This window comes from Myiozetetes cayanensis, unplaced genomic scaffold (assembly GCF_022539395.1).
Source record: "Myiozetetes cayanensis isolate MyiCay16 unplaced genomic scaffold, myiCay2020 scf12, whole genome shotgun sequence".
Lineage (NCBI taxonomy): Eukaryota > Metazoa > Chordata > Aves > Passeriformes > Tyrannidae > Myiozetetes > Myiozetetes cayanensis.
The window spans coordinates 26,036,847-26,062,072 of record NW_026086826.1 but is presented as its reverse complement, the minus strand read 5'-3'; the positions used below and the strand labels follow the sequence as shown (position 1 = coordinate 26,062,072).

General features: G+C 51.3%; 1 protein-coding gene across 1 annotated transcript; it reads left to right on the top strand.

Annotated features, from left to right (window-relative positions):
* Positions 1–110: 110 nt before the first annotated feature.
* On the top strand, positions 111–24,206 carry RGSL1 (regulator of G protein signaling like 1). The gene is made up of 21 exons (XM_050306715.1): positions 111–901; positions 7,574–7,732; positions 8,526–8,608; positions 8,884–8,958; positions 9,710–9,839; positions 10,720–10,824; positions 11,139–11,300; positions 11,460–12,418; positions 12,965–13,027; positions 14,677–14,908; positions 15,553–15,648; positions 16,049–16,124; positions 16,995–17,244; positions 17,637–17,766; positions 18,984–19,149; positions 19,838–19,976; positions 20,603–20,727; positions 20,898–21,175; positions 23,560–23,655; positions 23,782–23,829; positions 24,091–24,206. Exons 2-20 carry the CDS (start codon positions 7,684–7,686, stop codon positions 23,823–23,825), a joined length of 3,258 nt encoding a protein of 1,085 aa, XP_050162672.1. The 5' UTR covers positions 111–901; positions 7,574–7,683; the 3' UTR covers positions 23,826–23,829; positions 24,091–24,206.
* Positions 24,207–25,226: the final 1,020 nt, after the last annotated feature.

The window sequence follows — 25,226 nt, the reverse complement described above, 5'->3', positions numbered from 1 at the left end:
TAGCAGCCCAGGAAAACAACCCCAGGTCCCTGGGCAGGCGGGAGCGGAGCCAGGGCTTTCCCCAGGGTTTACATTAGCGGCTGCCTTGGCATAACTCGCAGGGGTGGAAAGCGGCTGCCCTGGGTAAACGGAGGAAAAGAGGGAGGGACCGGAGCCCCACCGAGCCCGGGGCACAGGCTCTGGCTCGGTGACCACGTTTGGGAGAGGGAGAACGACCTCAATGCCCCGCTTTTCCGCTTTGGAGCAGATAACAGCCCCCAGCACCTGGATTTGCAGACCCTCACTCCAAAGCACAGGGATCGGTCACTGTCATTCGAGGGAGGAGAAATCCCTCAGCCCTACCACGGGAGCACCCGCTTAGAACCCAGCAAACTGCGGGCACTGCCCAGTATTTTTCCACCCCGACAGCTCCCCTGTTGTCCCATCTCCTGTCCAGCCCTCTCCACCTCCCTGCCCGGATCCAAGGGGCAGGAGAGCAACGCCAGCACGAGCAGACGGAGCTGCCACCCGTGTGCACACCCTGCAGGCACACGCAGGTCCCAGGCCAAGCACACGCCATCCACACGCCTGCCTCGGGGCGACAGGCTCCTGGGCTGCCCCTCAGGGACACGGCACCAAAATTGCTATTTCTCGAGAAGCTGAAGCCTCCTGACCATCAACAGCCGCCCTACCGCAGCCGCAGCCACAGTACATCCAGAATCCAGAGGGAAAATGGCCAGGGAGAGCCGGATCCTCGTGGGGGAGGAGGTAGAAGTGCTGGCTAAACTGAAGCCTTGATTTGTTACCCATCTCGAGAGCCAGATTCCCTCCCTGCCTTCAGAGACAACCCGGTTCATTCCTCACCACCACCTCGCAGCAGCCATCCGTGTGTGGTAATCCCCCGAGGCTGTCCAGAACCGAGGTGAGATTAAGGTGCTTTTCTCCTCCTGGAATTGCTTGGGCAAGACAGAGCCACCAACCATTGCAATAGCTACTGCCTCCCCTCAGCACCCCAGAAACTATCTCCTCCCAGCACCTCAGTTCCTGCATCCTGTGCACACAGAAATTGTTGTAATACATAAACAAATGCAGTGTTTTATCCACAGAAATGAGCTCAGGATCTGACGTTCTGCCCGAGTTCAGCTGTAGTCACCCAAATGTAACAGCTCAGCTGAAGCAAAAGGAAGTAGATAGGATCTGCTGCCGAGGCCCAACATAGTTCCCATAATGGGGAGCTGTCAGGCCACGGGAAACTTAAAGCAGTGTCCAGCCCTCTTCCCTAGGCTTGCAGCGTGTTTCTTTAATCAGGACACTGAGAGCTCTGATAGTTCTCAGAGTTTGCAAATTCTTGGAAATAATGTTTGCTAGCTAATTTCCCTGTGACTTTGTTCGCCAGAGCTGGCTGCAACGAAGGCCAGGTGTTTACAGGTGGAAGTTCCCTCAGAGTGGGGTGACTCCCTGCCGTCCAAACCTCGGGGCTGGGCAGCTCCAAACAACTCCGAAGACAAGCGGGGAGCAAATGCAGCTTGCATAGTAAACATCCTCTCCATCCCATAAATCCATGCCGAGCGGCAAACCCCGGCCCGGGAGAGACCCCCAGGGTGGGCACGGGTGTGGTGGCTGAGGTGCGAGAATTCAGCTCCCGTCCCCGGCGGGTTTGGGTGGCTGGCTCATGCCCAAGCCCCTACCAAGCCCTGCACAACATGTTTACGAGCCAGTGGAGAAGGGGCAGCCGCGGGCTCAGCGCCCTCTCCTGGGAAGCCGACGGGGCGGGGGAGGGAGGGGGGAGCGTTCCCGGGCCGCGTCGCAGGGCGCACCCAGCTTGTTTACTGCCAGCCTTCCTTCCCCTCCTCCCCTTCCAGCCTGTGGTTTTTTTTGAGAAAGCCGGCTTAGGCTGTGCTTTCGCCCAGCTGCGTGCTCCAGTGACCCTCATTGCCGCTGAAAAAACCTCCTCGGGGAGCTGGGGAAGGCACGATGCCAACAGGTGACACGTCCCACGACTGGATTTAAATCTGCCTTCAAAGGGCCCCGCTCCACGGGCATAGCCAGAGACAATGCCCTGCTCCAGGGGCAAGTTCCGACTGGCACATGTTTTTCTTTTCTTCCTCCTATTAATTCACGGGAACACCTTTATTCTCCTGCCCCAGCACTTCCCGCTGGCGTGGTTTATATCCTGAGAGAAGTGCCAAGGTTGGAAAGGGGCTGCTGAGCTGCTGGGAGGGCCAGGCAGGCTGGACTTTGCAGCTTCCTGCCTCCAAGGCAGCTGTGCAAACCCTCAGGGACAGGACATAGCCAGGACCTTGTGCTCTATGGGAGAGGTTTGGGGACCAGGATGAGTTTCTCACAGGTAGCATGAGAGACACCTGCTGTTTTCCAACTCCAGCTATCAGTGCAGGATCATTTCTTCCCTCTCTGTTGTGCATTGCTGGGGCTGCTGTGATCCATCCCTTATCCATGTGTCCCACTCTATCCCTAGCCTCATGTCCTCCCCAGCTGTCCTGAACAATTTGCTCTTAGCAAAGAGGCCTGGTTGCAGGCACCTCCTGAAAATGCAGCCTCATAAATTTGGGAATGCCTTAAAATGCAGAAATGTCATACCATAGGAAGTAAAAAACAGAGGGGGATGATAATTCGAGGGTTAAAAAGGAAGGACGTGAAATGTCCTGTGGCTCAGGCCCTGGGGCAGGTGGCTGATGGGTTTGTTCCTGGAGAGCTGGCACTCTTTCCCAGTTGCTTGGGGCCATCTCCATGGGTGGCCCCTCACCACAGATCCTGGGATCTCAACCCCAACAGGTTGTAGACCCAGATTTCTAAGCCCAGGTACCCCATTGTCTTTCACCAGCACTAAAATATTTTTCTTATATAGAAAGAAATTATTTTTTTTTCTTTAAACAGAGATGTCATATGGGGACATGAATTGTGATGTGACAGCCCCTTTTGTTGTGATGGTTAGATCCCAGCAGGAGGCCTGATGCACCCAAAATGCTGCAGCCTCCAGCAATGGCACAGCTACAGAATAGTTTGGATTGGAAGGGACCTAAAGGTAACCTAGTCCACCCCCCTGCGATGAGCAGGGACATTTTTAATATCTCTCCTGTCCTGGTGCCCAACTGCTGAGACATTCCCAAACTCAGCTATACCACTTCCAGACCCATCCAGGGAGGTATTTTGGGCTGTGAGGCCCTGCATAAAGAACTGAAATGCACCTAAGTAAGACCAGAAGTTGGCTGGGTGTCCTGGTGCTGCACCTCCATCTCTGATGCCCACCACTGGGCACAGCTGCCTCTGCTTGAACCCACAACAATCTGCCCACCACCATCCCTGAGTCCTGCATTCTGGAGGGGCTCACAGCTGGGGGAGTTGGAGATGTCAGCCCCTTTAACCCACAGCTAGCACCACAAGGGCTGGAAAAATAAACCTAACACCTGAGCAGGCGTCTAATGCAGAAGTTGTCAGCTCAGAGTGGCACAGTAGTCACTGACTGAGGACAGGGAGCTCACTGGGAGAATGAGTGCACTGGGGGGACTGACCTTGTGCAAGCAGCAGTGGCCGACCGGTCTCCTCCGGAGCGCTGGAGGAGGCTGACGAAACCCCCCAAGGCAGGGGGGCAATAGCTGCTGGCCCTGTACATGAGCAAACATTGCACACTCCGCAGCAGGCCCATGCTCCCTTTGAAGATGCTACCAGGGTCAAGGGTAGCCACGGGCTGGTGACCAGAGGGATTTCAGTGGCAGAGCAGATCACCTGGGCTGCACAGAGGGGCAGTTTAGGAAAGAAGATTAATAAAACGTGCAGAGGCACATGCCAAGTCAAAAAAAAAAGCTCCCTCCCCCATACAGCTTGCCTGCGCCATGTGCCTGTGACACGTGAAGGGTCCTGGGGACAGAGCGCCTGGGAAAGCCTTGTTCAACCCCCCCAGGTGCTCATACCTCCCTTTGCACACCTTTCTCAGCCACCTGGGTACCAGTCCCCGTGGCCACTACCCACCTTGCCACCCCTCAAAGGAAACCAGGGCATTGCTTCATTCCCCAGCAGCCCCCTTCCTCAAGGAGGGGGCATTGCTGCTGGCTGCTCCAGGACAATCCCGGCAGCAATCCCGGTGGGCAGCACCTACCTGCCACCAGCTCTGCTCCTCAGACCTTGTGCAGGGGCTGAGTGTCTTCTCCGAGCACGTGCTCACCCTCAACAGCGACCAGGGGAAGCTGGAAGATGAGAACGTCAGGGGCAGGCGGGATTTGAGACCTAGAAATTGCTTGGCTCAGTTTGTTCTGTACAAGGGTGGAGAAGATCCCAGGGAGCGCTCAGCACATGCCTTTCCCCGCAGTTGGAGATTGGTCACAGTGTGCATAGGCAGAGTTGTTTTTGTTGGTGTTTTGTTTGTTTGTTTGTTTGTGGTTTTTTTGGTGTTTGTTTTTTTTTTTCATTAGCACTGTTCACACTGTTAAATGCACTCCCAGCTAGGTTGGGGCAGTGTTACCTGTGGCTGGCAGATTAATTTCAGCCTAATACACCTTGCAACTCCATAAGTGAGAGTACAGAAATCCTCAGAGCACTATCTAAGTGGATTAAATGGTGAATCCAGGTCTGACATTGTAAATTATAAAAGGTAACAATAAAGTGCCATTGTCCATGTCCCTCCCTTGTAGCTGAATTAGATCCCTGTCCTGCCACAGCACATGCTTAACCTGGGCTGGTGAAGTCAGCAGCCCCAGATGCTTGTGTAAGGTTACACCAGTGATTTTGCTTCAGCTGGAGAAGAGGCAAATGAAGGCAGAGCCTGCTGCATGGGCTGCCAGCTGTAACGGACAGAGCCCAGCCTCTACAGTCAGTCCCAAGCAAGGAAACCAGAAACAAACAGCAACAGGCTCAAAAATGCTTGTAATTAATGTAAGGAAATACCAGTGATGTCCTTGCTGAGCAAACAGGCTTTATGCACCCAGGAGACCAAGCATGAAAATCACATATATATAAAAAAAATCATAATATGTTCAAGAAAGCAATTAATATTTAAAGCTGAACTGGCAGACCTGAGACCTCAGGCAACTCCAGTTTTAAGGTGCTATGGGCTTAAAAAGATCACGTCCATTGCTGGCAGTCTTTGAGGTGTCCTAAACTATTTATATGAGAACAGGATGGGGCTGTACAGTGGGGAAAAAAAATCCCAAATCTCCCCCCGAAATCTCATTCTGGGGATATAACACTTAAGCTAGAGGAAGAGCAGGTTGTGCACTGAGGCTGGAGTTTCCCAGATTACCAGGGCTCTAGACCATCAACTAAGACCAGAAGCAATGCTGAGGTGTTCAGGGTTGGGTACTGACCACAGCTCACAGGGAAACAGCCACCACCCTCCCTATGGCACCGAAAGGGACAGGCTGGGCTGCTGGGGGAGGCTGTGACTGGCCAGTGACCGCGGGTGGTGATACTAACCCTGCGGTTGGGCAGCCTTGGACTTTGCCACCACAGGAAGCTGTGCCAGCTGATGTTGGGTAAGGATAAAAAACCCATCCCCATCCCCTCTGCTGCCCCGGGAACGTGAGCCTCTGCCATTAGCAGCCTCAGGTCTGCCAAGGGTGGGCTTACCACACTAGGACAGAGGACATGGATAATGCAGGTTTGGGCAGAGCTCCTGACATCTTTGGTGTTGCAACCCTGCCCTTATCTTTGCATGGAGTCCGGCCACTCTGTGTTCCTCTCCAAGCCCCCTTTCTAAATACGGGCTTTGTTCATGTGTCCACCTTTTTTTTTTAAGCCTCTTTTCTTTTTTTTACCTTTCTTTTTTTTTTTTTCCTAAATAGCCACACAGCTCATGTGAACTCCTTTTGTGAGGAGATGAACAGGGCAGATGTGCCCCTGCACGCACTGAACAGCGAATCCCAGGAAGCTGCAGCCAGGCTGGACAGAGCTCCATCCTGCCAGACCTCTTGGGGTCTCCTCTTGGGGATAAATCCCATGGAAATGGCCTTTCGCCCTCCAACAGTAACCATATTGGTCTGTTTTTGCTCACAGCCTTGTGATGGCAGAAGCCATCACACAGTCCCACTGAGGTTATTCCAGAGCCAGATGAGCTTCAAGGAGCTACACCAGCCTCTGAGGATCTCAGTGGGCAACTGGTCAGTTGCCAAGTGGAAAATATATATGTTTTTTAATAGTTTCAACCTTTTGCCGAGGACTTACGAGTTTTTCATATGTGAAAAACAGAGTGTGCCGGTGCCAGGAGCCCAGGATTGTCCCCCTGGAGTACCCAGTACCAGCCCACAATTAATTTGGAGTTGTCCCTGTACTAACTGCCACTGTGGAGTCACAAGCCCGATGCTGAGATGCAGAGCCCTGTTGTTGCTGGGAACAACTTCACATTCCTGATTTGACAGCGCCACCTTGTGAGGTGGCCCTGCTCCTGGGGACACTGTCGGACACTGTCCTGCCCCAACACTGCCTTTGCCCACCGCAGGCACCCTCCTCTTCACAGAGGTGACTCCAGGGATGCTGCACGCCCTTATGAGCATGGAGGTGATAGTAACAGGGTCTGCAGCCACAGCAACAGAAGGGGACATGATGCTCAACGTAACACAACTGCATTTTGTCAGTGGCCAGAGGGAGAAAGTTCAGGGCATCCTAGAGGTGTAAGGTTGGCAGAATTTATCCCACAGTGCAGAAGAGGCCACAAAAACTCTGCTCCACACACTCCACAGGAACAGAACCCTTCCCACTCCCACTGATAGTGCAGAGCTACAGACCAGCAGACTCACTCTTCTGCCACAGGGCACATCAGAGATCCCAGGCACGACAGTGCCCAAAACCTGGAGGGCAATAGCAGCCCTGCCAGGGTCTGATACCATGACATTACAGACAGCAGGATCAAATACACACCTGGGGAGCAGATTCCTTCTCCTGCCGGGGAAACTGGTCACTGCTGCTCTAAGAGGGGTTCCTTTTCTCTTTCTTTCTCCTCTTACCACTGGGGGGTCTCCAAGGTTGGGCCTCAGTCCCAGACCTGATGAAGTAAGACAATTAATAAGAAATCTGGGGTTGGTCTGTCCAGGACAGGCACAGTGGAGTCTCCTATGAAATTTCATCACGACCTAAGCAGATGTGCTGACAGCAACCACACACAGCACCAAGGGACTGCCAAGGACCTGCTTTGAAGGCAAGAAGTTTGCCCAAGCAGAGAGAGGGAAAGGGTTTCGTTTCAGGACTGCCCCGGTGTGTTTTCAGGGCTGGTGATTAAAAAAGTGATATTTCAAAGAATCACAGAACGGGTAAACACCGAAATCACAGAAGGGACCATCAGAGGTCTTCTTATCCAACCTCTCTGCGCAAACAAGATCCCTTAGAGCACAGTACTGAGGATTGAGTCCAGATGGTTCTTGAATATCTCCAGTGAGGGAAACTCCATAACCTCTCTGGACAATCTGCTCAGTCACCATCATAGTAAAGAAGTTTTTCCTAACATTCAGGTGGGACTTCCTCTGTTCCAGTTTTTACTCATCCTACTGCTCAGCACCACTGACAAGAGCCTGGCTTCATCTTCTTGACATCCTTCCTTCAGGCACACACAGGCATTGATAAGATCCTCATTTAGTCTTTTCTTCTTCAGGCTAAGCAGGCCTGGAGTATAACCAAGAGGGAAATGCTGAAAGCCGTGGGGTTCCCAAGAGCCCTGCAGCTCCCCCGAGAAGGTGCCAGGACAAGGGTGTCACAATCAGCATGGCAGTTTGGAACATACACCTGGAACATAGCAGGATGATGACCGCTGGTGAGTTACCCTTTGCTGGAGGCTTCAGCCCCTCTAAACACTCCCCAAAGGGGACAGTGGGGGGAAAAAAGCAGTATTGGGCTTCTGAAATAAGAACCCTCCCTGTAACACAGCTGTGCCTTCAGAAAACTGGAAATTTTGTGCCAGCCCACCCTCTCGTATCCAGATCTTTCAGGCATGAATAAAACTTATTCACAGGATACTGGGAGGTGTTTGGCTCTAACTGACGCTTTCATGTCTTGGGTGGCTGGAGTGGAGGGCTCCAGTGACTGTCCAGAGCCACATCCTGTCCCCAGCCTGATGTTGCCTGCTAATTTGGGGGAATTTGCTCTGAGAACCAGAGCAAGAGGATTCAGAGGGCACCAAGGCAGTGGGGCTGGAGCAGCAAGCACCAGAGCACAGCACACAGTTCCTCTCCATGATAGCAGGGTTATACCTGGGTAAGGCAGAGGAGCACAGCTTGTCCCCTGCAGTCACAGTATCTCCCTTCTCCTGCCCCTATGGACTGTGTACCTTTGCTGTTTAGGAAGCTGCCATTCAAACTTCCCAGCTCCTGCATGCCGCTGAACCTGATGCTTTCCAAACAGCTTGTGCCACCCTGCCACCCATCCCAGGGAACATGGGTGCACTGGGACCCGGATTTCAGGGACTGTCCAAATCCTCCCATGTGTGCACAGTACAAGTTGTACCACATACTCCTAAAGCTGTCCCTCTCAAAACTCATCCTTTGGCTCACCTTGATATCACACCTGGCAACACAAAGCCCAGGTAACTTTTTCTTCTCCCCCTCTAGCGGCCATAGCTTCCACGGACATGGGGCTTCTGCTGAGAGATGATGTTTTTGTTGACTTTTTCAACACCTTTCTGAATCTTCCCGTAAGTCCACTCTGCACCATAAAGCCCAGGACCTTTCTGAGCTCTCCTCAGGTGAACTCTCAGCCTCTGTGGTGTTAGAGACCCCAGGAGAACTGGGAATGCACCACACTCAGGCTGGAAAATGAGGGAAACCTGAGGATCTCAGCTTGGAGATGGAGGTCTAAAAGGGAATTGGATGCCTTTCTCTGTAGTGGAAACTAACTAGAACAGCTGGGCTCTGGTCTCCTCTGCCATCCTCCATCTCTTTCATCTCTCCACTTTTTTTTTTGATGCAGGTTTTTGGCCAGACACCCATTTACATCAGTGGCACGGGCCAGTGGAACCTCTGGCCAGAGCTGTCGAGCCACCTGGTGAGAACATGCCTCTTGTGAGGAGGGTGAGAAGGAGGGAGAAAGGGCACAGGGTAGGGGAGGGAAGGACCCCGTTTCTCATTTCCAAGGGCCCTCTCTGGCTCTCCTGTTCGTGCAGCTGGGGTATTATTTCAAACCCGGGTGTCATTTTGCTTTTAAGCTCTGGGAGGAGCACAAGCCATTTAAAGTCCTGCAGCTTCTGGGGTCTATCCAGCTCTCGGTAAACAGTGAAAGCTGGAGTTAAGGAGAGCATGTGTGGTGGCAAAGAAGGAGGACTTAAACACCAACCCCCTGTCCTCCTGAATTCAACAGGAGTGAAACCCTGATGATCACCAAACCCACGGGCATCCCCCTTCCCCACAACCACGAGCGCCGTTTGCAGATCTCAGATCCCGCAAGCAAAAGGGAACTTGCTCCTCTCACGGCTGCCGGGAAGCAGCCATGCCTCCCTGTCTGGGCTCTGGGAAGGCAGGCAGGCTGCGAGGAGAGGCAGCCTTGGAGGCAGCCCCGCAGCACCGGGGCTCCCACGTCTGCTGGCAAAGCTCGCGGGGACACAAGCAGGGGCTGTAACTCGAGTATCCCCCTTCTTCTTCAGCACCAGGATGGCTTTCATCGCCGTATAGCAACAGGGTGCCTTCCCCACCTCCTCCCCCTGTAGCAGGGACTCGTTACTCACCCTGATCCCCAGGCTGAGGAGACGGCTTCTTGCTCACAACTAATCCTCTCCCCGGGCACGGGGCTTCCAACGCAGGATCCCAGCCCTAGGGCTTTACTGGCTTGGTTGGAAAAGCACCGGCTGCCTCACTTCTGCAAATCCAGCCTGTGCCTCCACCTCGTCCTCTGCCAGAAGCTCCTGGGTTTCATTCGGTCGGGGGAAGCAGGTGAGTCATCGCGGCACGGAGGAAATCGGATCGACTTCGCCGCCGTCGCTGGGCTTCTTCCCTCCAGGGCTGTCACTGCCTGGTGCCTGCCCAGTGGGTCATGCCTCTGTTCCGGGTTAAAAAGGCGTTGCAGATCCCATTTTTAGGGATGCAGCAGATCCCGGGGTTTCCACGGGATGCACAGGGCTTTACTCCACCACCCAGTTAGTACAGGTTCGCTGTGGAGTTGAGCTGAGGTAGCTGCTTAGCAGCGTTTACCACGGAGTCCATGGGTGGAGCAGGGATGGAGAGCATCCTGGGGCATGGGAAACTGAGGTGCTGATGTGTCAGGTTTGCTGCTGTCCATCTGGGAAAACAGGCCGTGGTCTCTCTTAGCAGCAAGAGGTCTGAATTGTGCTCACTTCACCCCTAAAATGAGCCATCTCAGTCTAGCCAAGTCTTTTCTGAGCCTGCGTGTCAACTGCCACTGGAAAGCAAGCTATGGCAGCAGGAAAGCAGATTCTCTTGTCAAAAAAATAAGCAATTTATCAAGGCTCTTCCTGAATATATCACTGCTGTTGCTCCAGTCAGATTGAAATTCAAAGCTGGAGGAAGTTGAGGGCAAGCCTGAAACTCAAGCAGAAAAGATGGATATTTGCAAGGGGAAGAGGCACTGTAGCTGGGCAGACTATCCTGGGTAGGAGCGGGTTGTCCTTGCACACACCACGTGTGCATCCCACAGCCTGTTTGAAACTCCCAGTTCAGGGTGATTTGCTGGCCTTCTGGCTCCTCCTGCAGCCTCTACCAGGGAGGCTGGGTGTGCTGGTGGGGGCTGGAGGGCTTTCTTGGGATCGCCCCTGCATGCAGACCTTGATGCCATGCTCTGCAATCTCTCCAACAGCAGAACTCCTGAACTGGCGAAGTGCTGACCAGTGGCTGCTGGAGAAGTGCATCAGCGGGAGCCAGGGCATGCGGCACTTCCGAGCCTTTGTCCAAGGCACAGCAGGTGGGCATGTGTTGCTCCACAGGCCCTTCTCAGCCAGCTGTGGGTCACCTGCCTGGTGGGACGCTGGCACAGAGCTGGGGGCATGGGTAAGCACCAGTGGGGTAGAAGACACTGTGATCCCAGAGAGAGCTTTGGAAGGTGAGCCAGCAGCAGAGCTGGGAGGGAGGTGCATAACCCTGGCTCCTCTCTACCCTATTCTTTCTGTTCATCCAGGAGTTCTTCCCTTCTCTTTCTTTAAAAATCATAAACTGCTTCACTCATCCTTGGGGCTTTCAGGGACTCCCTCTAATTCCCAACCCCTGACTGATCCATAGGGGAAGAGTTGACTGACTTCTGGCTTACCACTGAAAGGCTCCTGGGTCTGGATGAGTCAGATATGAGTCAGAGGGACCTCTACCTGTCCTTGATCGACAGGCTGAAAGCCTCTCATCTGCGTGAAGGCTCCACTGTCATCACCCTCTGCACGACCATCGCTGGTAAGAAATATCGGAGGTAGGGATAAGCAATACCTTTCCAGAGAGGTGGTTTTTCCTGAATGCTCCCAGGGAGATGGGAAACCATCACCAGCTTTGTTTGGCTGGGGATCAGTCTACATGGAGCCATCTCCCCATCATAATTCCACATATCCATTTCAGGATCACTGCCGAAAGCCAAGCACATCCAGTCCATCAGCAATAGAAGAGACATCCTAAGGAAGATGCAGGAACAGGCTCTTTTTATGATTCAGAGTTACTGGCTCCCTAAATTCTTCACCCACTGTAAGATGGGAATAGAGGCAGAGGAATCATGCCAGCCTTTGCTGCAGGAATATCAGGCTCGTTTATTACAGGCTGACTGGCAGGAGCCCTCAGGCTTTTTGGAGACCCCACACACGATGCGTATCAAAAGGAGCCAGGGTTTGTCAGGGCCCTACTGCAGTCAGAAGGCCAAAGCAAAGATGTGGGCTCTGATCAAGGAGGGGAGAGACACCCAAGAAATTAAGTTGCCCAGGTTTCAGGTGAAACCAGAAAGGCAGTCAGGGTCAGCTGGGAGCACAAGGGAATTACATCTGGATAAGGATGCTTTGGGATCAGTTCCTCAGCAGTCGGAGCATCCTGCAAATACTGCCTTTGATGGCAAAAGAGGAGGAATTCCTCCCAGAAGACCTGGTGCAGAGCAGGTCAGTCATCTGGAAGACCTCTGTAAGGAAAAAATCCTCTCTAACCTGCCTTCCTCTGCACCTCTTGTCCAGCTGCCATCCCTGAAAGGGTCAGCCAAGACCTTGAGTTTCCTTCCCTGGGCCTTTAGTGCCGACATCTGTGCAGGACGACCCTTCAGAGACTTCTTGCAGCACCAGGACCGGCCCGTGGAGACTCATCTCCTGGACCTGTGGCATGACCTGGAGGAATTTCTGCCCGTGGTGCTGAACTCCAGCAGAGAAAACAGCTTCTTCCTCCGTCATTTGACTGGGGATAAGATATGCAAGACCTACCTGGAGGAAGAAAACATTGAGAAGCTTCCCTTGGACACCAGGACTCTCACGGGCTTGTGGAACCATCTGATATTTGGAGAATTCTCCCCCTGGATATTCAGAGCCCAGAAGGAGATTTGCAAGGTACAGAGGGGTGCTGGCAGTGGTCAGGCTGGGGGGTACCGCTGGCATTGTCACCCCTGCAGTGAGAAGAGGCATTTAAAAAATTAAGAGGAAAAGAGGTTAGGAAGGGAAAAAGGTACAGTCACAAGTCACCTAGCACTGGAACCAGTGACCAAGATGCACCAGGCCAGTGGAGAGGAACATCCTCACGGTCTGTAGGGTAGCAGAGCAGAGGTAAACATAAGAATATCTCTGGTGACCCTGGCTGTTAGATGCACATGCCAAGGGCCAGGGAATGACAGGGCAGTGGCCATCCTTTCACATCCAAGTCACTGATTCCAGCACAACACAGGTAAAACACAGAACCCAAGCCCTTCTGGGCAGCCCTTAAGCAGCCCAGTGGACCAGCCTGGATGTACAGTTGCTGGCGGAGCTATCCTGGAAATCTCAGCAAGGTGTAATCCACCCACAGCATCACCACTGTGACCTTAGGGTACCGTGGGGCTGGGGGATGGTGGGTGCTGCTGGAACACTGACTGAGGACAACTCACCTTTGCTCCCTCTTAGGTGCTCTGCTGCTTCTATGAGGAATTTCTGGCTGCTGATGATAGGACATTTCTCCAGTTTATGGTAAGGGGGATGCACGGGGCACACAGGCATCCTTGTGGGGTGTGCAGGTACCAGTGGGGATGGAAAAAGTGGGAGAGAGAGAGAGAGGAAGGAGATGCCCAGCATTACCTGCTGTGGTCCAGGATCTCACAATGACCTCAGCCAACGCCACCTCGAGATGATGCAGCAGATCCTGCTCTGCTCCAGCTGCCTGGAGCAATGGTCCTCAGCTCTTCCACCACAGCATCCCATAAATCAGCAGGCACACCCTGTAAGAGCTCCCCTGAGACAGGCTGTGACCCAGCCTAAAAGCAGGAAGAGACGTAATCACAGTCTTTCAGGGTAGGCAGGGGTGAAACTAGCACTTCTGGGAATTAATTCCCCCTCCTTTTTCCCTTGCCCGCAGCAATTACTGCTGTTAATGTGACTCATGTGCAGACTCACAGGCAATGATCCTGTCCCAGCACCAGCACCTGGGTCAGCACAGGGGGGAAGAGGGCATGCAGCCTTTTAGCCTATGATTCAACCACCCTCAAGTTTTCCACTTTTTTTTTCCACTGTGTAAAGAGATGATTTAAGAAATCAGTCACACAAGCACTCCTCCCAGACTATTATTCCTCCTAGCAGTAGAAATCCCACTAATACCTACCCCAAATGCTGACCTTACACCCAGAAACCTCCTTGCAGACAGAACCCCCCACAAGAATCCCACCTGCTTGGGTACCTGCATGACCTGTGCAGGCAGTTTTTCTCACTGCAGATGGTGTTCTTCAAACCACCGGTTTTCCCCAAAATGAACTCTAAAATCAGCAGCTGATCCTGGAAGTGTTAAGGAGAGCTCTCAGGGCTGGTGTCCTCAAAGACCTGGCTCACCAAGTTTCAGTCAGCGAGAGCTGAGCATTTTGGAAAAGTTATTAAGTACTCTTGGTTGGAAGTTAATTAGCTGCCCAGGTTTTTAAGCATCTCTTGTCAAGGAAATTACCCCTCAGAGGACAGACCTGGTCTGGGACTGCAATTAGCACATCAGCAGGCATGGAGGCCCTGCTGTCCACAAGCATCATCCCCCAAGCCAAACTCTTCCTGGGTCTCGCTGCACTGGTGTCAGGAGAGCTGCTGGGGGCTTAGCAGGATTATTTTTGGTGCTCGCTCTCAGCAGTGTGTATCTCAGCCAGAAACCAGCTACTCTGAGCCTGTTGCTTGGTGAGTCATGCAAACTGTTTGCCTGTGGGGAAAGACAAAACCTGCAGGAGGGTCTCCATGGGAATGAAAGATGCACCTCCAGGGCACTAGCCAGAGCCAGCCCCAGGGAGAGCAGCAGCCAACAAAATGGCACACAAGGTTACCAGCCTGCTGGGGACACCTTCAGGGCTGTTTTCAACCCTCCTCCTGTGGATGTTGGACTCTTCAGGAAAGTTGCAAACCCTTGTCTGGCCTACCCTGGGGACCTACTGCATGCCCCCAGATGTGAGCCAGATTTAAGCAGCTGCTTAGGTAGTTTTAGGTCTATGCTAAGATTTGTGTTCACGTAGGTTTCTTCTAGACTGTTTAAAGCTGAAGCAGATATCCAAATCGGGTAGTTCTGTACTCTGAGGCACAGTAAACCACATGGGCACAGTGTGGGAGATGTGGAACATGCTCTGTGCAATCACCCTGCCCTCTTCTCATCATAGTCTCCAGGGGCTGATGTCCCAATGCCTGAGATGCAAGCCCACACTGCTGACAGAGGTGAATGTTTCCTCCTGTCCCAGAGGATAAACCAGACCTTGAAGCTGAGCCAGGCCTTGCATGGCACAAGGAACTTGGAAGGTGTCTCCTCTGAATACTGGCAATTACTTGTTTCTTGGGACCTCCAGAAAGGGGGCTCCACCCAGGCAGAGATGGAACTTCTCCTGTGCAGCCCTGGTAAGAGGAGGCTCTGAATCTCTGCTGTGGCTCATGTTAGCTCAGTTTGGTGAAGCATATTTTATGCACCTACAGTGACCAATGCCCTTAGACAGGCCACAGATATCATGGAGTGGGTTGGGACAGAGTATCTGGGAGCCTTCAGCTGTAATCCAAGCTTTGGCAGCAACCTATGGGCCAAATTCCCTCCAACTGGTACCAGAGGCACCAAATGCTGCATCCCTGCGCTGGGTCACCAGATCAAATGGAGGCTGCAGCAAAGTGACTGAAATTCAAAACCAGCAATAGCTACTGGCACACCACTTCCACATTCTGATCTTCTCCTGAGGATACTGGGACTGACCGTGGTGCTGATACTGCTGTCATACCTCAGCTTTGTCTTGTCACGTGATCTTTTGAGAATGACACTAAGTTTCTGGGCACCTGCAGTGCACTGAGAGTGACAACAGTCACCTGTAGCAACCCTTAGGTAGCTTGTGGGGCCTCAGTTGTACCCAAGAAATGCAGTTCATGGGCAGATCATGGAACACAAGGGCACAGGGAAGGTAGTGATCAAAATACAGCCCTCAGAGCCAGCGCTGAAGGGCTGTCGTAGCCAGAAGTAATTCACATGGGATCTGTCCCCTCTTCTCTCTCTGATGCAGACTTCCAGAAGATGATGTCAGATGAGCTGGCTGTGGATAGCCCAAGCGAGGATGATGAGCTTGTGCATCTCCTAAATGCATTACTTGATGAGTCCAGTCTGAGCAGACAAGAAGCAGGTGGGCTCCCAACCATCACATCCTGGCAGGTGCTCCAAGATGCTATGAGGGGATTGGACAAGCAGGAGTCTTCCCTGCTTGCGTATCATCACCTGCTGGAACATCTCCAGAAGGAGAGAAGGGCCTTTCGACCCTTGAGAGGCGTGTGTTTTGGGGTGTTAATCCAGCCAGAGAGGGTGGGAGTGGGGAGACTGAAGCAGATGCCAAGGAGGTCAAACCATGAGAGGTGAAGAGTCCCCACAGTACCCAGTATCTCCTGAGCCAGACTCAGCACTCAGACACCAGCATGGGAGCTCCGGGTCTTTCACCCTGAGGGCAGCTGGGAGACAGACTCTGGCTGTCACCTGAGGAAGAGGTCAACCCTGTTCTGTCCCCACAGCTGCTGGACCCAAGGGGAGTGCTCGAGTGAGTTCTGTCCCCACTGCTGCAGTAAAGAAGCGAGCTAAAAGACACAGGTCAGGCACTTTGCAGTACGGGGCTTTGCTGGTTTTTGCTACTTCCACTCTTTCAGGAAGCAGATTTTCCCCAGTGCTTTCCTGCAGTGCCATTGCTCCCTGTTTTGTCATTCAGCCCTCTCAGATGGGTAGCTTGTGTGTCTGAACTGCAGAGTTATCAGGGAAAGGAGAAATATTAACACCGTCACAGTTCAGATTCGCTCCTCACATCTTGTGCATGTCTCATGCACTTCATCCTCAATCAGTCCCTGGAATGCCACCTAAGCAGCGCTCAGATTCCTAGAAAAATCACTTAAAATCACCCTGTAGACACACTTAAATCTCTGTACTCATGTCACCTCCTGAGAATACTCCAGTTGTGAGTCCTCACATCTTCTCTCTGGGATTTAAAGCAAATGGAAAAACAGTGGCGAGCACCTGAGTCAAGCTGGCTCCTCAAGCTCAGTGGTTCTGCAAATGCACCCTTTCAAAATCCATCCCACCCCAAGGGGCCAAACAGCAACTGCTAAAAATGCATTTCCCTATGAACTATTAGCTAGTACATTGAAATTCCATTTGGACTCTCACTTCAGCACAACTACCAAGTTACCTCTTGGCTTACAGGGTGCTGGACTGGAGGAGGAAACACTGCAGATAGGCAGGACAGACACTCTCAAGGCTACTACATGCAAGAACAGAGCTCGGGGAGGGGATCTAATGCCCTGCACCATTGTCCAACCTCCTCCAGGAACAGAAATCCAGTGGGATCCCAACCCCAGGGCTATCCCTATCGGCTGCTCCCTGCCTTAGACACCATTCCACCAAACCATTCCACCAGTCTTATGCGTCTGCCTGCCTTTGATGCTCTCTCTCTGCTCTCCCATCTGGCAGGGTTAAGCAGCAGCAGCAGGACCAGCAGCAGGAGGAGCAGGAGGAGGAGCTGCTGGCCTGGAACAAAAAGCCTAAGTCCAGGCGTCCTGTGCAGAGGACCACCACTGTCCGGCGTGAGGCACAGAACCTCAAGACAGAGAACCTTAAAACAGAGAACCTCAAGACACAGAACCTCAAGGCAGAGAACCTCGAGACAGAGAACCTTGAGACAGAGGACCTTGAGACAGAGGACCTTGAGACAGAGAGGATGGTAAGGAAGGACCCTGTCTACTGGCCAGCTGGGGATGTTTTCCAGGCAAGAAAGAGAGGAGATGCTATGGCCCAAGTGGTGTCACACAAAAGGGGTGAGGGGGTCAGACTCGAAGAGTTGCAAAAAGACTCCCTCCTACAGGCTCTGGAAGCCTGCTCCATGCAGACTTCACCAGATTTGGTTATGAGTAGCCAAGCAATTCATACTATCACCTGTGGCCACCAGTGAAACCAAGAAATGCTGGAAAGCAAAGATGATGGATGGATCACAGATCCCACTACCAAGGCTGGGCTCTGCTGCTCCAGCTCAGGTCCAAACAGGATGGCTCTGTCCAGGAGCAATCTTAAAGCTGCAGCTCCCTGGCTCATGCCAGCTGTGCTGTGTCTCCACAGCAGTGGGCCTGGGATGCCATTCGTGAACTCGTCAGAAGCTTCTGCAAGTTTCGGAGGGAGATGGAAAATGATGAACGCCGTGCAGAGTTTGAGAACTTTCTCTATCGGGAACGAAGAAACTGGAGGGAAAGTATGTCCAGACTCCTGCCACCCCTTCTCCTCCCTCCCCAAGACAGTCCTAGATTTAGGTAGAGAAGTAAATGAAGGAAACCTCTGGCTTATCCCCCACCCCCATGACTTAGTTTTCTCTGCTGAAGTTATATAAAAAGCCGGAAAATCGGGTATCTCAGGATGCCAGACATTGCTGTGAACACTTAGATGTGCAGAGTTTTGCACAGAAAACATACACACACACACACTTTGGTGAGATATCTGGTTTTCTGATGTAGGCACCCTATTATGCTGTTGCATCTGCCTCAAACAATATATGCAGGTTTGCATCCCTTCCACAAAAAAAACCAGGAAACACTAAATGGAGCTAAGGTGAGACAGGAAGAAATTGTTTTCTGGGTGACAGGGCATGACTTGCAGTGTTTTGCCAAAGTTTACAAGCAGGTTTCTGGAGCCCCTGGTGGTCTAGTGGTAAAGGCGCCGCGCTATCACCGCGGAGACCCGGGTTCGATTCCCGGGCAGGTGGGGCTCGTTAGCCCTTAAAGGCAACCCACCTACGTCCTAAGGACCTCGCTGCCACCGTCCAAGCTCGCTTGGCCCTGGCAGATGAACCTTAGGATTAAAGGGTGGGCTCAGTTCCGCGCACACTGTGTCTCACCTAAAAAAAAATCCAATGCGCAGGCTGGAAGGTGGAAAGACCTTCCCCGGATCTTCGCTCGCGAAGACTGGCCATTATTACACGCAGGTTTGAGAAGAGGCTAGAAAAGCAGTTAGAAAAGAAAACAACAGAAATTGCTCAACACACAGAAACCCAATCTAGATCAAGAGAATTTTGTCCTTGGGGGAAGTAACACAGATTTTTACCTTTCCTTCTCCCTTGTTATCTGCTTGTGGCCTCTGTCAGAACCAGGGTAACAGCTATACAGAGCAGCAGGCTTTAGATCTAATGTCCTGTGGCCATTCCTGGGGGAAACAATGAACATAAACACTCTGTGGGTGCAAAGAGGAGGGTGGATGGTTATCAAGCCAGAGGGAGGGCTGCACACTAGATGGTCTGGATTCCCTGGAAAGCCTGACTGCAGAAATGCTGCAGTCCACATAGGGAGAAAGATCCTCAGCAAATTAACTGCACAGAGGCAAAGGAAGCACAGGCAAGGAGCAGGGTATAGCTCGGCACCAGATGGCCACTTTCCTTGCACCCAGAAGCAAGACACAACAGTTTTTCTTCTCTCTCAGACTTGCCTGTGAGCTCGAAGCAGAGCAAGAGCCCCACAAGTACCTCCCGCAAGGGCAAAGCCCACCTGGAAAACGTGGTGCTGGTGAAACGCTGCATATTTGACAAAGAGGTCATTGTCATCAACTTCCTCGTGGATGACCTCCACTTTTACCTGGAGATGGACAAGTAAGTTCCCTTTCCACCAGGTGGTCAGGTGCCACCACAGAATCATAGAATGGTTTGGGTTGGAAGGGACCTTAAAGATCATATCATTCCAACTCCCCTGCCATGTGCAGGGACACCTTCCACTAGACCAGAGCTACATCCAGTGTGGCCCTGGCATCAGTCTCCCTTGGCTCTGATCCAAACCCATCCTGCAGGTAGTACCCATCTCTGATGGAGACCTCCAGAGCCCCTGTTTCAACCTGAAATCATCCCTTGGCTCAGGATTCCTGTTTGGGTAACCTAAAAGTATTTGTGGTTTGATAGTCCGAAGCAACCTAACATTTTGCCTATACCTTTCTTGATATGCCAGTTGTGGTGACATTTCTCTCTTGACTTTGTCCAGTTTCCCAACAAACCTGTAGGAGCAATCCATGGCCAATATACCCTAGCCCTGCAGCCGATAAAACCCCACTGGCTTTTGATTTCCTCTTTTCCCAAAAAAATGAAACATCACCTCCCCTAGATGAATGCTGTGATGATGAGGTGGTAGAAGAGGGAAGTAGCTTTTCATACCTCCCATTTCTCTGTTCCACACCTTGTGGATTGCTTTCTGTGGCCTGGCAAACACTAAATTAAGCAGGAACACGACTTATCTAGTCCAGCGGTTAACAGCACTTGTCTCACAGCAAGACCCCACGTGCCTTTGCAGGTTTTCTGGGATGGCTGATGCAGTGGAAGCTCTGGCAGCCTGCAACATAGAGTCAGAGAGGAAAGTTGCTTTTCTTAAAAAGAAACTTGCCGTCATCAACAATCTTTTCCTAGACTCCAATATGCCCCCAAAGCTGCGGGTAAGAGCCTGGGACCTGCCCTGGAAGGCTGAAGGCTGCTGCCTGCTCATTGCTCAAGACCATTGCAGCTGGGAAGGGTTGTGGGGAAAGAGGAACCAGGAGAGGTCTGGATCTGCTCCAGCAAGGCATGCTGTGAGGCTTCAGGGTGTACTCTGAAGCTTGGGAATTCCACACAAACTGCAAGGGGTAGGAAGTGATCCAGCACCAGACCCATGCTAGCACTTGACCCAGATAGATTGAGAACAAGAATGTGGACAGGGAGATGGAGAGATCCCTTACCTGCTGGAGAAATGCCAGGGCTAAAGTACCAGGATAGGTGCTGCACACCACCAATCCAGTCCTTTCCCTCTCCAGAGGTCGTCATCATCATGCCCTCCCCATTGCACCCACCCTGTCCCCTTGCAGTAGCCACAGCTCTGCCTGAGTCCCTCTTGGACAGCACAGCACAGTGCTTTCCACAGAAATGCAGGCAGGATCCTGCCCATGTGGCTGGGGCAGTCAACCAGGATGTAACTAGGGTCTCTCTTCTTAGAGACTTCTGAAATGCAAGGGGGGTCAGGGAGAGAAACCTGCCTCCAGGGCTGGTCAGGTGTGCTGCAAACTGTTTTGGTCTCTTCTGTGCCCAGGTGAACATCTCTGAAAAAGAGAGAGAATTAATCTGGCGTTTATCTTCCAAGGGGCCACTGACCCGTGCCATCTATCACAAGGCCAAGGCCACCATCGTCCCCATCCTGATGTACTTCTGGAAAAGGTACCTCTCTGTTCCCTCTCTGTTCCCTCCCTCCCAAGGTGGAGGAGGCTCTGTGGATTTCAGCCTTTTTCCTCCAACCACCTTCTGACATGCTGAAAATGCAGATGAAACACTCCCAGGAGGTCAGATGTCTGCTTGGAGGTTTGCTGTCTCTGGTATTTCTCACGCAGGTTCTGCACCTGGAAGGTGATGAGGAGCTTTCAGGTCTATGAGGAGGACAGGAGATTTCAGGCCTCCAAGAAGGACAGGGGACCAGTCTCTAAGAAGCACAGAGTGCCAGTCTCTAAGAAGGACAGGGGATTAGTCTCTAAGAAGGACATGGTACCAGTCTCTAAGAAGAACAGGGGACCGATCTCTTTGCTTCCTACAAAAACCTCCTCCAAGTCATCCAAGATCTGCATTCCTCGTCAGCCAAGGCCCATTCCGATTGCTTCAGGTTTTTCTGCAGGTTTGTTCTTCCAATGCACAGTCACCTACACCTGGGATCCCACAGAGTTCTTCTTAACAGAGCCAGACCCTCTCCTCCTTCACACAGTTTGGAGGATGTATGTGGTGCAGGCTTGCTGGAAAATGGAGTGGAATATTTTTATCCTGTCAAAATCAGTCAGAGTTGCCCAATGGAATTTTAGAAATTTTCTTTGGTGAATAGGGAAGTGAGTGCAGAGACTTCTAAGAAAAGAGCTGTTGCATAATTCTTATTTACTTTAATAACCAAGTTAAAAATACTCAGGCAAGCACCCAAAACCAGAAGTAAAACAACTAATTTTTTGGGTTGCAAGTCAGATGGGAGCGGGAAAAGGAGAACCACCATGCAGCCAAACACCAGGCTCAGTTGTATTCCATGGAGGGTGCTTTGAATATCTGGAATGGAGAATAAGTTTCATCAGGATTTGAGGTGGCATCTCCAGGGAAAAGAGAAAGATGTTTTTTCCTTTCTCATCCACTTTTTTAGTTTCAATGCACCGAATAACTCTAAAGTGAAAAACACAAAGAAAGTGGTGCTGTGCGCTGTCAGTCTGCCTGACAATCCGCACCTTGGCTGAAAATTCATTTGGAAATTGTCTAATTGATTTTTGATTAAAGGGGAAACCAAAATAGGCACATACTAATCTTGCTTTGATGGTTGAGTGGGTGTCAGCAAGCTGGTGTTCTGCTCTCTGTCATTTATCACTGTCAAGTTCTGGTTAAAAAGCAGCAGAGTTGGAGGATTTTGATACCTACAGGCAGGTGCTTGAGCTACTGCTCTGCAGCCAGGCTGGGGTAACAGACCCCTGTGTTCCAGGACTGCCAGGCACAATGTCTATTAACTCAAACCACCTCACACCACTGGTATTCGCATGGTTATGGTAGCATCCATCTTGGGTCTCCACCTTGTTACAGAGCTTCACTGCACTTCAAGGACCTCCTCAGACATGGTTGTCTTAATGCAAAAGTCTACTGTCACAAAAAAAAAAAAGAAAACAAAACAACAAAAAAAACCAAAACCAGAAACAAACCCACAAACAAACAAACAAAAAAGAAAAAAAAAAACTAACCAACGTTTTTTCAAGGACACGTTTCCCTGGAGCTTCAGGGAACTGGAGGGGAGAGAGACACATTTAAACTAAAAGAGCGTTAATTTAGATTAGATGTATTTTTTACACTAGAGGGTGGTAAAACACTGGCACAGGTTGCCCAGAGAAGCTGTGGCTGCCCTTGTCGCTGGAGACATTCAGAGTCAGGTTGGATGGGGCTTTGATTGACCTGATCTAGTGGAAGGTGTCCATGCTTTTGGCAGGGGATTGGACTAGATGGCCTTTAAAGGTCCCTTCCAAGACAAATTATTGTTTGATTAAATCAGTACAAGCTGTTGAAAGGGTTAGGAGTGTCCCACTGCTGCCCAACCAGCGCAGCCCATGTTTAACTACCCAGAACCACACAGAGTGAATGTTTTGGGTTGCTCTGGACACGTAGATCTCTTTCACGTGGACATTAATCCTTCAGGGACTGTTCCTGGGACAACTGTTCCCAAGCCACAGCTCCTTGTAGCATCTCACAGGGATGAATAACAGAAGCCAGGCAGAAAAAAAATCCCGCAGCTTGGGTGGCGTGTCTTGGGAATAGATGTGTGACCTAAATTAGCTGCTGTTTCTGACTGTGCTAATGTCCAGGCCACCTTTTGCTTGAGTCACTTTTCTGTGCGTTCTCATTCTCTCACCAATGACCTTTATCTAAGGGTCTTGCTTTTCTGACCTTTAGATTAAAAGCTTGCTTTTCAGCTGGGAAAAAAAAAAATTGTTGCCTTTAAAAAGCACCAAAACTGCTGGGGAAAATACGTGTAACTCCAGAGGAAACCTGCTGTTGTCCACACCTTGCTTTCCCCTCATTCTGAAGGGTTGTGCAGACGCGGCGTGTGCAGGGCTGAGAGGTGGCCGGCAGGGATCCACCTCCCATCACCAGGCGTCACTGTGGCACTGTCTGTGCCTGTGCTCAGTGCAGGGACGGACCTGTGGGACTGAGCACGCTGTCTGACCCGTTCACGGCCGTCAGCACAGAGATGCTGCCCAGGCAGCCAGAAAACCGGGACACACCTCCACCGTGTCTCCATATTCCATTTCCTCCCGCATCTGCCACAAAGGACCCCCCAGCCTTCCCACAGATCCATAACACCCCCATCCTGCAGCCCCCAAACTGTTTTGTGGTTTTGGGTAACTCAAATCCTCACTCAACCACCCTTCCTTGCGCTCTGGACGAGGCCCATGTGTTTTGAGGAGGACAACACTGCGGTCCTCCCTCCTTTGCCATTGGAGCACTTGCTGCACAGTAACCACTCCATCTCTTATCTCCCACCAGGGAAAAGCCCTGTCCTTGTCTTCTCACTCTCTGAAGGCCTCCAGATACTGATGCCACAGCCCCAGAAGAAAACTGAGCCTTTGCAGGAGCAAGAAGGTGAGCCAGTGCTGAAAGGAGCGCTCCTGCTCCTGAGGGGAGCTCCAGCTGCTGGGATGGGAGATGGGTTTTAGGGCCTCATGCATTAGTCCATGATAGGGAGTTTGTGTGTGTTGTTTTTCTCAGATAAAGATAAAAACCTTGAGAAGAGGCCTTACCTCAGCAAGTGAGCAGGTAGGTGGTCACAGAGGTGTTCTACGTGCCCCAAACCATAGTAGCACAAGCTACAACTTCTCTTAAAACCCAAAGGTTCGTGCAGGATGCTGGTCAACCCCACCATCTCCAGTAATATTTACAGAAAACTCTCAGCTGCTGCACCTCTCCATGCCCTAAACTCCTCCCCAGGAGCACACAACTGTGTGCTTATCCCTGATCACCCTCACCCTGCCTCCAGCAGCAGCAGCCACTGATGCAACATCTCTCTCTTCCGTGCAGGCACCAAGGAAAGGACAGCCCTGTCTAGAACAACACCCCTCCCACAGGGAGTGGGACCAGGGTGTGATCCAAGGAATCTGAGCAGCCTGGTCACTCTGAGTAGTTTGCACTTAATCAGCAGTAAGACCTAGAAATAAAGCAACTCACAAGATCCTCCAGCTTACCTCGTAACATAGCACAGCAACCTGCAGCTCTGCAACCATGACAGGGACATGCCACGACATGTGCTTCTAGCCCAGGAGACACCCTCATCCACACAAATCTCCTTCCTCACATATATCTGTAAAATGTATCTCAGCTCCTCACCTCTCCCCACCTTCCACACAAATCAAGTACTTCCTGTGGTGGCGAGGCTGAGAGAGTCCACCTGTCTCTGTGTGATGAGATGGTGCCCCTCTTGCCAGAGCTTTTCTGATTTTCCAGTCAAAATCAGCTCATGCCTGACAGGATCTTCAGCATGCTTTTTTTTAATTTTTTTTTTAGTTGTTTTTTAAAGCCATTTTGTTTACCAAACATTAACCAAATCATATCAAAGGCCTTCATTTTCCCCAGGTGAAACTGAGTCAGAGTGGCTTTGCCAAGTCAGCAGGAAGTTGCAGACATTTCTTTTGGACCTCATGAAGAAAAGATCACTACCTTTATCAGAGTTTGACTCTGTCAGAAGCAAGCTCTCAGCTTTGTAATTTTGAGCTATTCTTAACAACTTTTTAATCTCTCTGATCCTAGAAAACTGCATCCTATGAATAACAAAGGTACATTTAAGGCAGATGACAGCACATTTAATATTTGTGAATTATGATTATCAACACTTCTGGAGGATCAAAAATACCCAAGCAAATACAAAGTCCAGGAACATTTATTTAAATGAAGGGCTTGGGAAGCTGATGGCACTCCTACAACATGAAACATGACCAGCTCCTCAAAATTTTCCTTGTGCTGTAAGTTGACTTTGCCCCAGAAGCTTTCAGTCCCAAAAGCTTCCTGCATTTTTGTGAGCTTTGCACTAATATTCCTGAGCCCAGCTGAGCCCAGTCCCTCAAAGGCTTCACAGATGTGCCTGAAACTCAACACAGCAAAACAACAGCTAAGAGCAATCCGCACTCCACTGCTTCTGTGGACTGTTTGTGGTTTTGTTT